At 36.0% G+C, this 16,902-nt stretch overlaps 1 protein-coding gene across 2 annotated transcripts in view; it reads left to right on the top strand.

Moving 5' to 3' along the window:
• Positions 1-16,902, top strand: part of ACBD6 (acyl-CoA binding domain containing 6) — a 232,868-nt gene that overhangs the window by 61,842 nt on the left and 154,124 nt on the right. The window contains exon 4 of one of the 2 annotated variants that reach the window (XM_082666627.1): positions 9,317-9,399. The exons of the other annotated variant lie outside the window; for it this stretch is intronic. Coding sequence (XP_082522753.1) covers positions 9,317-9,399 — 83 coding nt within the window. The remainder of the gene's footprint in view (positions 1-9,316; positions 9,400-16,902) is intronic. 2 annotated transcript variants of the gene reach the window in all.

Here is a 16,902-nt window from a genome sequence, read left to right as displayed (position 1 = left end):
CTAACACTTATATAGTGTCTACTTTGTGCTGGGCACTGTTGGTTTTACATATATATATTTTATATCTTGGAAACACCCATATGAGATAGGTACTATTACTTTTATTTTTATAAATGAGGAAACTGAGGCAGAGAGATTAATTTACCCAAATTCCTATAGCTGAACCTATAAACAAATTAAGCAAACAAACCAATAAAGCAGAAGCCAAGAAAGGTAGCACATGGAAGCAAGAAACTCCCTCCTTGCATATATTAGCCTGATAATCTTTGGAACAGTTATTTTTCAGATAGAAAGTTTCACAAGGTTTTACATCTTGACCCAACCCAGCAACTGACTAAGGTAGAATCTGAATCAAGTGAGAAAGATTCAGCCAACAACTTACCTTTCCCCCTTGAGTGAAGGAGCATTTCAGTGTCTCACATAATATAGTCTCAGGCAATATAAGAATTGGCAAGTTTTAGCCTATTGGCTGCCAAATTGGAGTCTCTTTCTTTAACTGCTGATGCAACATAAAAATAACTTAATGGATTTTGAGTAGAGAGAAATGAAATAAACTTCTTAAACCTCTATGAGAAGCATTTCATTGGAGTGGAAATCAAGAGAGTAAAAGTAGCCAAAGTTTGGCCCTTATAGATGAAGTGGATGGAGAACAAAACTAATGCATCTTTGGCACCTTTATTCTGAATTCAATCTGATAATGGCAGATTATTAAAAAAAATTTTTTTTGCCTCAGATATAATCTCCCACCTCACCTTCCCAAAATTGTCACCAGCATTCTAATATGCCTGTGCAGTTGCTGCAGAAAGAGGAATTAATCCTAGGAAGAAATATACTTAGAATGCATTATAATTAAATTATAGAGTCAGTTTTTTCCCTGAAGATTTTAATTAAAACTGTATTATGCTTTATGTACAAAGGTATTCATCATATCTTGGTTTATGAATGAAAAACTGAAAATACCTAAATAGACAGTTGTCAGATAATGGTTAAGTAAATTATGGTACATCACTTCATGGAATATTATGCTGGTTTTTAAATTAATGTTTTTGGAACTTCTGCTCTTGGGCATGGTGGTATAATAGGGACAAGATTTACCCTTTTATTTAAAACAGGAAGAAAACAAGACACAGTAGTTGAAATAATGATTTTCAGACAATGCACTGAAAATCGTATGAAACTATGAGAGAAGAGAAACAAAGTAAACCCTACAGTTTTCTCAGCTTATTATCTGGAAGCAGTTTCAGCTCAGGGAGGGGGTATCCAAAAGAGCTTGGCCACCTTGTCAGTTTGAGCCAGACTGAATATACAGGGCTGCGTACTAGAGAGGATGCTCTTGCATACAAAGGGAGAGTTCCAGAGATCTATAGAAGGGTCTCTCTGGCGGAATACTAATCTGTGTATGTGTGAGAGGAAACTAACAGGCTGGAGAATGAAATACAAGAAAGCAGCAAGCCATACAGTTCGTGGAGTTGACATAGGATTGAGACTCTTTCATTTCCTACTAGTCAGAGTGGAAAGAAAATGTAGTGTATGGGGCATATGGTAGAGGCCTCTGAAGGATTTAACTTCAGTACTGGGGCTAAATTAAGCTCTAGATTAAAGGCTGCTCTGCCCCTGCCTTAACAAAGCTTAAAAATGAGCCTTGAAAGGATCAAATTGATTCCACGTAACTGAATTAATGCCCAAACAAAGTCTAACATAATTTAAAGGAACACAACAAAATCCAGCAAACAAGAGTGTAAAATTTATAATATCTGGCTTACAGTAAAAGTCTTTCAAGCATGCAAAAGTAGCAGGAAAATATGATCCATAACCAGGAGAAAAACCTGTCAGTGAAAGCAGATACAGAAATGATAAAGATGAAAAACAGCTATTATAAATATAGTCTATATATTCAAGAAAATAGAGGAAAACATGAACACAATGGAGAGAGATACAGAAGATACAGAAAGACCCAAATAGAACTTGTGGAGATGAGAGTTAACATCTGAAATGAAAAATACACTGGGAAGAATTAACAGCAGATTAGACATTGCATAAGAAAAGATCAGTGGGGCTTCCCTGGTGGCGCAGTGGTTGAGAGTCCGCCTGCCGATGCAGGGGACACGGGTTCATGCCCCGGTCTGGGAGGATCCCACGTGCCGCAGAGTGGCTGGGCCTGTGAGCCATTGCCGCTGAGCCTGTGCATCCGGAGCCTGTGCTCCGCAATGGGAGAGGTCACAGCAGTGAGAGGCCCATGTACCGCAAAAAAAAAAAAAAGAAAAAAAAGATCAGTGAACTTGAAGATATAGCAGGTGAAACAAAAATGAAGCACAGAGCATAAAAAGACTGAACAAATATACATATAATTGGAATCCCTTAAGAGAAAAAGAGAGAAGACAGAAAAAATTTAATAAATAATGGCTGAAAATTTTAAACATTTGATGAAACCATAAACCAGAGTTTTTCAGCCTTTGCATTATTGACATTTGGGGCTGGGTAATTCTTTGCTGTGGAGGGCTGTCCTGTGCATTGTAGGATGTTTAGTAGTAACCCTGGTCTTTACTCACTAGATGCCAATAAGACCAACCACTTGTGACAACCAAATGGAGGATAGGGGCAAAAAAAAAAAACAAAGACTCCCCTAGTTGAGAATCACTGCCATAACCAATGGAACAAGAAGCTCAATGAATGTCAAGCAGGAGAAACGTAAATAAAAATGATACCGTGACACATCATAATCAAATTGTTGAAAATCAGTGAAAAAGAGAAACTCTTAAAAGCATGCATACCAAAAAAAAAAATGATACAGAGGAACAAATGTAAGAACTGCAGCAGACTTCTTCAATAGATCAATAGGGGCACCATCAAAGGAAAAAACTATCAACTTATAATCTATACCAGTTAAAATGGCTTTCAGAAATGAAGGTGATTTGCTTACCAAAAATTTACAGGTAACATACTCAAGGCTGAAAAATGGAAAGCTTTCCCCTTAAGATCAGGAATAAGACAGGATGCTTTCTTTTACCATGTACTATAAATTCTAGCCAGAGCAGTTAGACAAGAAAAAAAATAAACAGCATCCAAATTGGAAAGAAAGAAGTAAAACTATCTCTGTTCACAGATAACATCATCCTAAATACAGAAAATGCAAAAAAACCACCCAAAACTACTGGAGTTAATAAACATTCAGCAAATTTGCAAGATACAAGATCAACATGCAAAAATCTGTTGGGTTAATATACACCATCAGTGAACACCCCAAAATGGAAACTAAGGAAACTATTCCATTTACAGTAGCATACAAAATAATAAAATACCCAGGAATAGTTTTAAAAGGAGGTGAAAGATTTTACACTGAAAACCATAAACCATTGCTGAGACAAGGAAGACCTAGAAAAATGGAAAGACATCCCATGTAGATAGAAAGGTTTTATATTGTTAAGATGGCAGTACTACCTAAAGTGACCTACAGATTCAATGCAGTCTATCAAAATTCCAACTAACATTTTTGCAGAAATGGAAAAGCTGATCCTCAGATATATATGGAATTATAAAGGGACCCAAATAATCAAAACAATATTGAAAAAGAACAAAATTGGAGAATTCACACCTGCAATTTCAAAACTTACTACAAAATAACAGTAATTAGAACAGTGTTGTACTGGCACAAAGATAGGCACATGGACCAGTGGAATAGAACTGAGTCCAGAAATAAACCCTCACATTTATGGTCAGTTGATTTTTGATGAAGATGCCAAGACCATTCAGTGGAGAAGAAGAATCTCTTAAACAAATGATGCTGGGACAACTGGATATCCACATACAACAGAATGAAGGTGCATTCTTATATCACACTATATACAAAAATTCACTCAAAAGGGATCAACGACCTAAAAAAATATGAATGAGAACTATATTGACTGAAGTAAATATGTACTTATCTCAGTGATTTTTGATTTGGCCATGGATTCTTAGATATGACAGCAAAAACACAGGCAACCAAAGAAAAGATGGTAAACAGGACTGCATCAACGCTAAAACTTTTCTGCTATCCAAAAAAGTAAAAAGACATTTTACAGAAAGGGAGGAAATATTTGCAAATCATATCTGATAAAGATCTAGTATCCAGAATATATGAATAACTCATAAAAGATAACTAATAACTGGGTTGAATATAGACATTCCTCCAAAGAGAATGACCCACAATCACATGAAGTATTAGTTATTAGGGAAATGCAAATCAAAACCACAGGGAGGTATTACTTCACACACACTAAAATGACTATAATCAAAAAGACAGATAATAACAAGCGTTGGCAAGGATGTGGAGAAGTGGGAACCATCTTACATTGTTGGTGGGAATGTAAAATGGTGCAGGTGCTGTGGAAAATAGTTTGGTGGTTCTTCCAAAAGTTACACATAGAATTACCATATGACCCTGCAATTCTTCTCCTAGGTATATATACCCAAAAGAATTAAAAACAGGTACTCAAATAGCTGTACACAAATGTTCATAGCACAATAATAGTCAAAAGGTACAAACAATCCAAATGTCCATCAACTGATAAATGGATATATAATATAGAGTATGTGTATATATATATACGTTAGAGTATTAATCATAGGAAGGAATGAAGTACTGATACATGCTCACGTATGATCACATATCGTGTGATTCCATTTATATGAAGTATCCAGAATGGGTGAATCCATAGAGACAGAAAGCTGATTGATGGTTGCTAGAGTTAGGAGGAAGAGGAATGAGAGTGATTGCTTAATGGGCTCAAGGATTTGTTTTGGGATGATGGAAATGTTTTGAAACTAAATAGAGCTGGTGGTTGTACAACACTGTCAGTGTACTGAATGCCACTCAATTGTATATATATATTTTGTTTTTTAAAAGGGGGAAACTATGTTTATTTTGTCTTTTTTAAAAAATTTTTTTTAATTGGAGTAGAGTTGATTTACACTGCTGTGTCATTTTCTGCTGTACAGCAAAGTGAATCAGCCATATGTATACATATATCTCCTCTTTTTTGCATTTCCTTCCCATTTAGGTCACCAAAGAGCACAGAGTAGAGTTCCCTGTGCTAATTGTATATTTTTAGATGGCTTATTTTATATTATGTGAATCTCATGTCAATACAAAAAAAAAAAGTAAGGGTAAAATAAAGATTTTTCAGACAAAAGCAGAGATAATTCGTTGCTGACTGACATGCACTACAATAAATGTTAAAGGAACTTCAGGCAAAAGGAAAAGTGTATAAGATGGAAATTTAGACCTGCTTAAAGGAATGAAGACAACTGGAAGTGACAAATATGTGGGTAAATATAAGCTTTTTTTTTTTTTCATTTTAAAATGTCTTCAAAAGGCAATTGAACTTCCAGTTTCAGCTCTGACATGTAAAGAACTTGGAAATCATCTCTCCTGTCTTCAGCAACAGCAAAAATCTGACCAAACTGAAAATCATGGACTATTCTTAGATTAATCTGAGATTTGAGTTCACAGGGCAAACTGCCACTCCCCAAATGGTGACAGGTGAACACATAGAATCACACTCAAGATCTGCTTATTGGGAATAAAAGCTGTTTGAACCAGTGAACTGATAGGAACACTTAAATGGTAATTGATGAATTGCTGCAGGGTGAGTGTGGACTAGCTCAAGAGCTAAAAGCTTCCAGGGGCTCAGCCTTAGGAAGGCCCCCTGCTTTCATGGGTTTTGACCCCCAGGGCCCACCACATTCTTATGGTGAAGATTGGAGAAAAATTTTTTGTTTTGATACAGGGGAAGTAGAATATAGTTAACACTACTGAACTTTACACATAAAAATGGTTAAGATGGTAAGTTTTATGGGTTTTTTTCCCCAAAAAACGTAAGAGTTTTGTTTTTTTTCCTAAAGAAATGGGCTGTCAAACCATGAAAAGACATGAAGGAACTTAAAATGCATATTGCTAAGTGAAAGAAAGATTACATACTGTATGATTCCAACTGTGTGATGTTCTGGAAAAGGTAAAACTATGAGGACAGTAAAAAGATCAGTAGTTGCCAGGGCTTCAGAGGGAGAGAGGGATGAATAACTGGAGCATAGGAATTTTAGGGCAGTGAAACTATTCTGAATGATATTGTAATGTGGACACATGTTATTATACACTTGTCAAAACCCATATGCAACACAAAAGATGAACCCTAATGTAAACTGGATTTTAACTAATAACAATCCGTTAATATTGGCCCATCTATTGTAACAAATGTACCACACTAACGCAAGATGTTAATAATAGGGGAAAATTGAGGAGAGGGGTATATGGGAACACTCTGTACCTTCTGCTCATTTTTCTTTAAACTTAAAACTACTCTAAAAAATAAAGGCTGTTAACTAAGTGAAAGAAATATACTCATCCCTTTCCAATACCATATAACTCCTAATTAGTAGTATGTATTTTCACAGCAAATAATTACCAAGCAAACTACAGGTATCTATTCTGAATTGCCTACTTCATGTTAAGGGTTTCAGTGAATGACACTGATAGAAACTATGATTGTCTTGTGAACAACCATGTGTTTTTGCTTCTAGTCTTGCCCCCTAAAATACATTAATTGCTTTCAGGCAAAAGACATGAACACCTCAGTTCTCTAACATTCTAAGCATACCCTCACCACAGGGCCTTTGCAATGGCTGTTTCCTATTCATGGGACAATTTCCCCCAGATATGTGCAGGACTCACTTGTTTACTTCCTTTATGTCTTTATTCAAATGACCTTCTCAGGCCCTCCCAGACCATCTTATTTAAAATTCCAACCCTCTTCCCTACACTAATTTTTTTTCTATAGCACTCATCACTTTTTAATATTAGAAAACCTTTTTATCTTCTGTCTCCCTCAGACATGACATGATTTTGGTATGTTAATTTTGTATCCTGTAACTTTTCTGGAATCATTTGTTACCTCTAACAGATTGATTGGTGAGGGGGGGAGTATGTCTTTAGGGTTGTCTGTGTATACGATCATGTTGTCTATGAAAGGAGATAATTTTACTTCTTCCTTTCTAATTTGGGTGCCTTTATTTCTTTTTCTTGCTTAATTGCTGTGGCTAGGACTTCGAATACATTGTTGAATAAAAGTGGTAAGAATGGGCATCCTTGTCTTGTTCCTGATCTTGGAGGTAAAGCTTTCAGCTTTTTACTGTTGAGTATGATGTTAGTTGTGGGCTTGTCATATATGACCTTTATTATGTTGAGGTACATTCCCTGTGTACCCGCTTTGTTCAGAGTTTTTATCATGAACAGATACTGAATTTTATCAAATGCTTTTTCTGCATCTGTTGAGATGATCGTATGATCTTATCCTTAATTTTGTAAATGTGATATATCACATTGATTGATTTGTGGGTGTTGAGCCATCTTTGCATTCCTAGGATAAATCCTACTTGATCATGGTGTTTAATCCTTTTAATGTTTTGTTGAATTTGATTTGCTAATATTTTCTTGAGGAGTTTTACATCTATGTTCACCATCAATATTGGCCTGTAATTTTCTATTTGTTTTCTTATTGTTGAGTTTTAAGAGTCTTTTAAGATATATTTTGAATACTAGTCATTTAATAGATTTGTGTTTGCAAAGGTTTTTTTCCCAGTTTGTGGTTTGTCATTTCATTTTCTTAATGGTGTCTTTCACAGAGCAGACATTTTTAATTTTAATAAACACTAACATCAGTTTTTTGCTTTCATGGATCATGGTTTTGGTGTTGTTTCTAAAAAGTAATTGCAAATCTAAGGTCACCTAGATTTTCTGCTATGTTATCTTATTGGAGTCAGTTCTTTTTCAGGAAACTGTGCTTGACACTCTATACTTGATTCTCTCTCCCTCTTTTTTTCCTTTGGTATCCAGTTTTTTCACTTCCAATTTTGTTATTCATTTAGCAAGCATCTCTTGGGCAGCAAGTATGTTTCAACTTTATCCTACTAATGGAGTATGTATTCAGAATGTAATCGGATTAAATAAAGTAAGTTCTCCCTTTGGATTGTGCTTTTTTAGTATAAGGGAAAACATTCTGTATCCTGAAAATTCTTTGCAGCATTTATGCTCTAAGACTTGGTCCTCAGAGGAGAGAGGGAACTTGCATTTACTTTGTGCTTCTTTTTTGCCAACATCAGGCTATTGTACTTTGTATACTTTATTATTTAATCATGATGGTAGTTGTTGTTTATGACATTATACCTTTGTTTCTGCCATAAATTGATAACCGACTTCACCTCAAAAATCTGCACCATTTTTTGAAACTTTAGTTCCTCTAATGGTGTTACGAACTGACAGAATATGTTGCCTAAAGGATCTTTTCCTCAGCCCAGTGGTTCACAGATCAAAAGAAACAAACAAAAAAAGTAACAATAAAGCAAAACCCCTTCTTTAAAGTAAGAAAAAAAAACACGTATAGGGGAACTGTCTATATTTTTCTGAAGTGAAACTAATTATTTTTGCAGTCAAATTAAATAATAAAAGTAATTTTGACTCTAAGATAATACTTATGTTCAGAATCAGAGTTTTTATTTTTGTAGGGTATCCTGACCTAAAAACTGTCAATATTGCAAGAGATGTGGGCTTTTGCACAGGTTGCAATTTGATCTTTCAGACAACAGTAATATCCAGGTTTACTGCTTCTACATACATGTTTTGGAAGAATCTTATTTTTAAATTTAATCTTAACCTTGTGCTTTTTGAGAACGTAGAGGGACAGAGCCTACTGAATACTTGATTTTGGAAAGCGTTTCCATACGTTTGCTTTTTTTCTTTTATTTTAGACCTCAACCTCTTTCCTGTCTCCCTTCTACCTTCTCATCCTTCCTTCTTGCCACCTAAAAATATTTTCTTTATTTTTTTATGATTAAATTTTAAGTTTTATTACAATTTAGTTGCTTATTTGGGAACTTTAATTTTGTTAACCTAGATATGATTTTCCTGATCACATTCAGGTCTGGTATTTATATTTCATATTTTGTTTTCATTTTTCCACACTGAATGTGTCTGTTTTCCACAGTGAACATAGCTAACATAATCAGCTAGGGGAATGGCTCTTAGGTGGCTCCAGAAGACAGTAGTGGAATAACCTTAGCTTGATAGAGGGTATTCATTCTGCTGCTGTGATGACCTGAGAGTCCTCTTGCCTTCCTGATGCCATCCTAAAATTGTCACTAGGGCCTTAGAGAAATGGTGGATCATCAAATATTAGTGTTCCTTAACAGAGTAGTATTTTGTAACCGGTTTAAATGCACACTGCTTTAATCCATGTGTCTTTTTTCCACCAATCCCCCCCCCCCCCCCCCGCCCCAACTACAGTCACCAGAGAAGAAAGGAAAAGAAGCAAATACTGGTTTTGGTGGGCCAGTTGTTAGTTCTCTGTATCACGAAGAAATCATCAGGTAAATTCTTTTTTGGTCTTCAACAATAGGGGTATATACATATATGTATAGTATGTGTGTGTATGTATACATTGTGTGTGTGTTTATAAATTTATTTATTTATTTAATACCCAAAACTTTCATTTGAAGAACTTTTTCTTAACATGAAACCGATTTGGTGGTATCTCTAGGAGGATAATAAATGGCAGGAAATAAATTTTTATGTGTATAATCTTTAAAATCTGTAAGTATCTGAATCAGTGCCAAGTAATAACCTTTCTCCCACATAAGTAGTTGGTAGGGCAAGGTTTTGTGTCTCAATCTAAAGCTATGGATTTTTGTTGTTGTTCTCATTAGTTTTCCTCAAAATATCATTTCTTTTAAATATTTTAATTTCTGTAGTTTATTTATTCTAGCTACAAGTTAAAAATCATTTCAGCTTTACAAGATGAAAAAGTTCTGGAGACTGGTTGCACAACAATGTGAAGATACTTAATATTACCAAACCGGACACTTACAGATGGTTAAGATGATAAATTTTATGTCATGTATTTTTAACAAAATTAAAAAATTTTTAAAGGTCATTTTGCATTATTTAACAAAGGTCCTTAAATTTTGTATGTTATGTATGAAATTTCTTGGATTATTGTTTTCTTTACACACTGTGTAAATCAGAAAAAGGATTCTATCCTGCTTTAAAGCCATGTGACACATTCTTCTAAGATGGTTACTTTACAAGCAAAAACAAGAAATAGGAACTTCTGATGCTCTTACCCTTCTGCGTCACCTGAGCTTTACTTTTCTTACTTATTAACATGAAATAAATGAGCTCTAATTTTCAAGTGGAAAATTAAGTTCACCTAAATTGAAGGGAAATATCTATCTTCATAGAATGAAGAGGAAATTGTACCAAAATTTTATGCTTCACTCTTGCAAAAGAGTTGCTGACATTATTCACCACATAAATAATTAGTGATGAGAACTCCCAGGTAGCATTCTAGAAGGAAAGCTATTGATACCCCTATGAATCAAAAACTTCAAATGCTCATAGTTTCTAGTTAATGACCAGCTAATACTAAGGGCCCTGTCTTGAATCTATTTGCATAGCAAGCACATCATTTTTTACTAAGATTAAATGTCTACTTGGGGTGATATAGTGGAAGACTGATGGAGATTTGAGGGGGGTGAAGATACCCTTTAAGAATGCTGCTGGCCTGGAGTACATTTGCCACCCTGATCCCTTGAGGTACCCTGAAAGCTCTGAGAAGCCCATGTAGTTTTGAGGAGGAACAGTTTAAAAAACATTTTCAGAGTTTAACTCCCCCTTCCCCTTAACCCTTATAGAATCAGAACATGTTTGGGGGGTTCTTAATTTGTAAATATTCTCTACTTAGAGCTTCTAAAAAATGGGATATTAGAACCTTAACCATATTAATCAAATTTATTAAATGTTCAAATCAAGTCAGTAAACCCTTAGAGTCATTTTTCTAGGAGGGGAAATTAGTCATTCCTTCTCTGTGTTCCCATAGTCTTTTTTTTTTTTTTTTTTTTGCGGTACGCGGGCCTCTCACTGTTGTGGCCTCTTCCGTTGAGGAGCACAGGCTCTGGATGCGCAGGCTCAGCGGGCATGGCTCACAGAACCAGCTGCTCCGCGGCATGTGGGATCTTCCTGGACCGGGGCACGAACCCGTGTCCCCTGCATCGGCAGGTGGACTCTGAACTACTGTGCCACCAGGGAAGCCCCCCATAGTCTTTCATTCACACTTTTGTTATAGCATCTGTGACATTATGCTACATTGGATTATAATTTTTAAAAATTTGTCCTTTCTGCTAAACTGTTAGTTTTTGGAGAGCAAGGGTAGTATTTTATCCATCTGTGTATTCTCAGTATCTGGGGAAGTTCCCAGAACTTAGTAGGTACCTAGTAAAAATGCCCAGAGCTTGGGAGGTATCCACAGCTGCTTCCCCCAAGGGGCTGAAAGTTTAGTGACTGGCTCACACAGTTAGCCTAGTGGCCCTATCATAAATCAGACATGCCCATCCTCACCTGTTTTCCTAAAGAAATGTATAGACCACTTTCCTAGTTAGATAATTAAATGGAGATAGTTTCTTAACTTTGCTTTTTTAAAATCACTATACTTAACTTTCTAATAATATCAATCACTTATCTATAAATAGTGATCTTTATTTTGTGTACTGATTTCCTTAAGGGCTCCTAGACTCTAGTATTTTTCAAAATGACACGTTGAATACAGTTTCTTTTGTAATATCCAGTGACGTGACTGATCACAGTAGCTCTGCAGAACAGAAAGCAAATCAAATGTACTCCTATTGATGTGATAGTAGATATCTGGGTAATTGGAGTATTCCTAAGAGTTAAACTAAACTGGAAAAGTTAACCTACCTGCTTATCCTCTACCCAATTCCTAAAGAAGTGACTCAGATTTAAATCAATATTTAGAATTTTGATCTTGAGAAAAGTGACAAAATAATATAGCTTTGTCTTCATAAAGTAGAGATTTTAATTCAACTCAACACACGTTTATTATGAACCTATGATGAGATGAAATATCGTGGATATTTGTGCTTCTCAGCTTCTTCACTTTTTTTGTGTGTGTGTGGTATGCGGGCCTCTCACTGTTGTGGCCTCTCCTGTTGCGGAGCACAGGCTCCGGACGTGCAGGCTCAGCGGCCATGGCTCACGGGCCCAGCTGCTCTGCGGCATGTGGGATCTTCCCAGACCGGGGCACGAACCCGTGTCCCCTGCCTCGGCAGGTGGACTCTCAACCACTGCGCCACCAGGGAAGCCTGCTTCTTCACTTTTGAATAGTATGTTTTTGGTGTTTTTGGCATCTACATTTGAGTATGTTTAATAAACCTTATTGGTTGAGTGAAATATGAACCTCTGCTATTGGCAAAACTGGTTAGTCTTGGCCTTATTTCATTAAGTCATCCAAGTATTAGTCTTCTTATGATAGGATCTAAATCATTGTATTCTGGAACATATTGTTAAGATATGAAACAGTAAGGAACGTGAACGTGAGAGAGCCACGGAAAGCCTTTCAGTTACAAACTGTAGTTTTGTTACTACTACAGTAGATCAGAAATCACAGCAACTAGTCATATTCTTATATTAGAGAATTCATTCTGTAACAATTCCAGTGTAACAAACTAGATCATGATAAAAGTTATTGTATAATGAAATGTTCGTTTATTCCAGTGAAGGACCAGATATAGTCCCTATTGTTTCTTAAGTATAAGAATGCAGTTACAACAGTGAAAACAGGCTATTTGTTGAAGTTTGTATAATCAAATTTTGCTTGTACTTTGGTGAAATTTAATATCTGGTGTTTTATTTTTCGAAGAGAAAACTGCTTTAATTGAGGTTAATTGCAGTTTCTTGGCAGAATTAATGTTCAGCTGAGGTGAAAGTGACAGTAGGTTTTATAATTTTAGAAACATCAAATGGTAAACTTGGATGAAAGGAAAAACTTTCTTGTATAGAACCATTAAAAAGAACATAAAAATGTATTTTGAAGGTCTGTTTTGGATACTTTAATATATAAACTTATAATTTTTTCCACACTTAAAAAAATTTATTTACTTATTTTTGGCTGCGTTGGGTCTTCGTTGCTGCGCGCGGGCTTTCTCTAGTTGGGGCGAGCAGGGGCTACTCTTCGTTGCAGTGCACGGGCTTCTTGTTGCTTTGGCTTCTCTTGTTGTGGAGCATGGGCTCTAGATGCACGGACTTCGGTAGTTGTGGCATGCGAGCGTGTCCCCTGCATTGGCAGGTGGATTCTTAACCACTGCGCCACCAGGGAAGCCCTCCACATCTCTGAAGGTTAGGAAAATCAGTATCTAATGAACCCCTTTACTAAGGCTTGGGCTCCATTGTTGTGGCAGTTTCCTGACTAATATGCATTGTAGGTGACAAGTTAAGGGCCCATTTTATTTTTATTGTAAATGTTCCTGGGCCAAGGGCCACTGGGGCCAATTCCGAGCTTGCTCCCTGACTGTTTTGGTTCTGACCTTTATTTCCACTCTTTCACAGAAAGTGACAATATAATGTCATAGGTACAGATCTCTGTGTTAATATTCCAGAGCCCTGACAACAATTTCTCATTCTGAAGCTAGTTAATTGTTCTGTAGTATAATGGAGGAGATATAAGGTGAGGCTAATTAAGTACAAAAAATTATGGAACCTGCTGGAATTCAAATGGTGGTTCCATCTCTTATTAGCTGTGTGACCTTGGACAAGTTACTTATCTATAAAATGGGGATGATTATAGTATATTATGCTTTCTCATATAGCATTTTTGTGGATTATATGAATACTTATACACAGGCATCCTAGAATAGTATGTGGCACAAAATAAGTTACTTTGTAACTATTAGTTTTATTAGTATTGTTACTAAGCATAGAGTCCCCACAGTGGAGACTCAGGGCACAGGGCTGATGGTGGGAGCTAAAATCACCTAACTATGGAATTAGGTACAGGTTGTTTGCTTTTGCAGAAGAAAATGGCAAACCGGGAAGGGAGACCAATGCTACTAGATCTGAGTTTGGAACTGTAGAAACAAGAGAGTAACAGATGTTGTGACTCTAGTCTTGAGATCAGTTGTGTTTCATTTAAACTGCAGACTGGCAGAAAAAGGTCTGGTTAATAAGTATAGGGCTTTGCAAATAGTCAAATGCTTCTGTACTACATATACTGACTCACTTAACAGGGAATCACTTTCAGTGACTTGTATAACTGAGAAGGTTTCACCTCGACGTTGGCACATAAATTGAGAAATTAGGACATGATTTAAAAATACAACAAATGAAACGTGTACAGTATCCAACCCACCCTGCAATAACATTTGATCTTCCCTGTTATATTTTGTAGTTTGATGCTATGTAATCTATCAGAATCTTATTAATCCCACTTACACAGGCAGCCATCTGGACCTTCTTTAAGCAAGACCAGACCAGTATACAACTAAAGTGATTGATGGACTCTGGAATTGATTAGTTGTTCTGTGAGACAAATGAACTCTTTTGGCAGAAAATACCAGAGGTCACTGCTGTGGTCAGACACAAGAGCCTGTAGAATTTTAAAGAGATGCTTTCATCATTGACTTACAAAATTAAAATTTTTAAACCATAATAGATTTTGAAAATATTTTAGAAATATTTTTTCACTGGTTGCTCTCTAGTTCTGATTATAAAATGGTAAACTGTAAGTATAAAAAACTAGAAAGAAAGTGATAATTTTATGCTTTAATTTTGTATTTTTGGTGAAAATATGAACTGAAATAAAAGTAGCATAAAAGCCAGTCACTTACACATAAATTGTACTCTAAAATTTTCCTGAAAGAGATGTGATTGGAGAAAAAGCTACAACATAGCTTTGGTTTACATGGTTTAATGTGACTAATAGAATCAAATAGTATAAAATTCCATTTAGTTATTTATTCAAAGCTTCACATTGTTAACAACCTGTTTTTAACAAATCTATTTAAGACTCTGAAACACCAAGAGTATGTATTATACATATTTTGTATTTAAAAAGTTGAGTATTTGGATTTTTATGCTTTTAGTAGGCTGAGTCACTCTGGGATACTACTGTCCCATTGATACCACTGCCCTTAGCACCAAAAAGATTATCCTGCTTCCCTCCATCTGTTTGGCTGGTAGTAGTGAAATCCTTCCCTGTTTCACCGTGTTGCCTGTGATCAACATTGTGTTAACACTTTGGTGATAGGTGATAAAATGGATGACATATGTCTTGTTACATTCTGGTTATTCTTTGAGGTCTGCACAAGTGTGTATAGGCAAGTGGGCAACTCCCCCTTGAGAATGTGACTGCTCAGAATGAACTTGAGTTATGGATTTATTCAGCCTGTAAAACCTCAGCTGGCATAAATAATTGAGAAAGCAAAGGTTTGTCTGTGGTGCATACCTCAGGGACTCATGGCTCCCTTCCTTCTCTCTACTCCCTTTCTTATGAAAATGATCCCAGTTGCACTCCTAGATAATAACACACCAAGCAATTAAAAGCCATGGGTGGCTGGAGAGAGGAGAAAAGGTTTAGTTAATGAGCTTTTCCTCTTCCAGTGCCCATGAGAGCCTCAGGAATGACAAGGCGATTAAGGCAAAGAGATAATTATAGATTATGTGAAAATGGGTCCCTTGGGATGAGCAGGTCTTGACATAAACAGTAACTGTTGTAAGAGTCTCCTGGCTCTCATATTCACCCTTTTCTTGCGTGCTTTATTTAGCTCCTGTGTGCTCAGCGTCATGATGCCAACCAAGCATATAGGCAAATCTACCTGTTTGCAGATCAACAGCCCTTTCTGAACAAGAGGTCATTCATCAACTAAAACCATCATCTTCTCTTCCTCTCTGCTTCTCTTCTTTCTTTTTCCTTTTGCATCATCCTTTTCCTCACTCTACCCCTTGTAATCTTTTCCTTCTCTCTTTCTTATATCCTTATCCGTATATAGTACCTATGAAATGCTAGGCACTTAGTCTTGTTTAAGCGTGTGTCTGTGCGTGCATGCGTGCACGTGCAATTATAAAGACACGTATGGTTATGGATATACTATGTTATAATAAAAGGTGGTTATATGTGTTACAGATAATATAAATAAATGTTTTCTCCTATTAAAATGCTTTTACAGATATATTTAAAGATATTTTAAAAGTGTTAGCAAAGATGTAAGTTTTGTGTGATAGACAAAGTCATCTTCTTAATTCCCATTGAATTGTTACCAGCTATTCTCTGAATGCTGAAAGCAAGCAATTTTGGTTCATTTCATTGCTTTTCAATTTATGAGGTCTTTGCTGATTGCATTGTATATATTAATAAATGCTGGTGTTTATTGAAGTTTGAGTTCTGTGTGAGAAAGGCATTATTACATTAATTACATGGTTTTTTATTTTAAAATTTTTACCTACTATAAAATTTTATATATTCATTAGATAAGTATTTTTAACAGTATTTCATGTAAAGTGTGTCATTCCTAGGTCTATATGTCGTATTGGTCTTCTCTGTCTCTCACAGCTCCTAACACATCAGAAATTCTGTTTCCTTCGTGTTCAAAATAATCCAAATTCATCTGCTTCTCATTATCTCTGCTATCATGCCTTTTGCATTACCATCACTACTCTAAACAGCCATCTTCTCTTGGCCAGGACACTACAGAACGATTTGCAAACTGGATTCCTCACTTCCTTTTCTGTCTCCTCCCCAGATTTATAACTCAAATCTCATAGCACTTTCCTGCATAAAATCCTGTAATGATTTCCCATAGCATTTAGGATAGAATTTTAAAATCCTTAACATGTCTTGCAGGGCCCCTCATTGTCTCATCTAATGCCAATTTCCCCCTCCCAACTTGTTCACTCTGCTCCAACCAATTGGCCTATTTTTATTTCCTTGAAGGTCCAATTAATATTTGTTAGGTAAATAGATGGAGAGTGTTATATGAATATGAAAAATGACTCCAGCTTAAAATATATGCTAAAATCTAGGGTAA

Source organism: Grampus griseus (assembly GCF_964374135.1).
Source record: "Grampus griseus genome assembly, chromosome: 1".
In the NCBI taxonomy this organism is placed as follows: Eukaryota; Metazoa; Chordata; class Mammalia; order Artiodactyla; family Delphinidae; genus Grampus; species Grampus griseus.
This window is presented reverse-complemented; position numbering and strand designations above follow the sequence as displayed.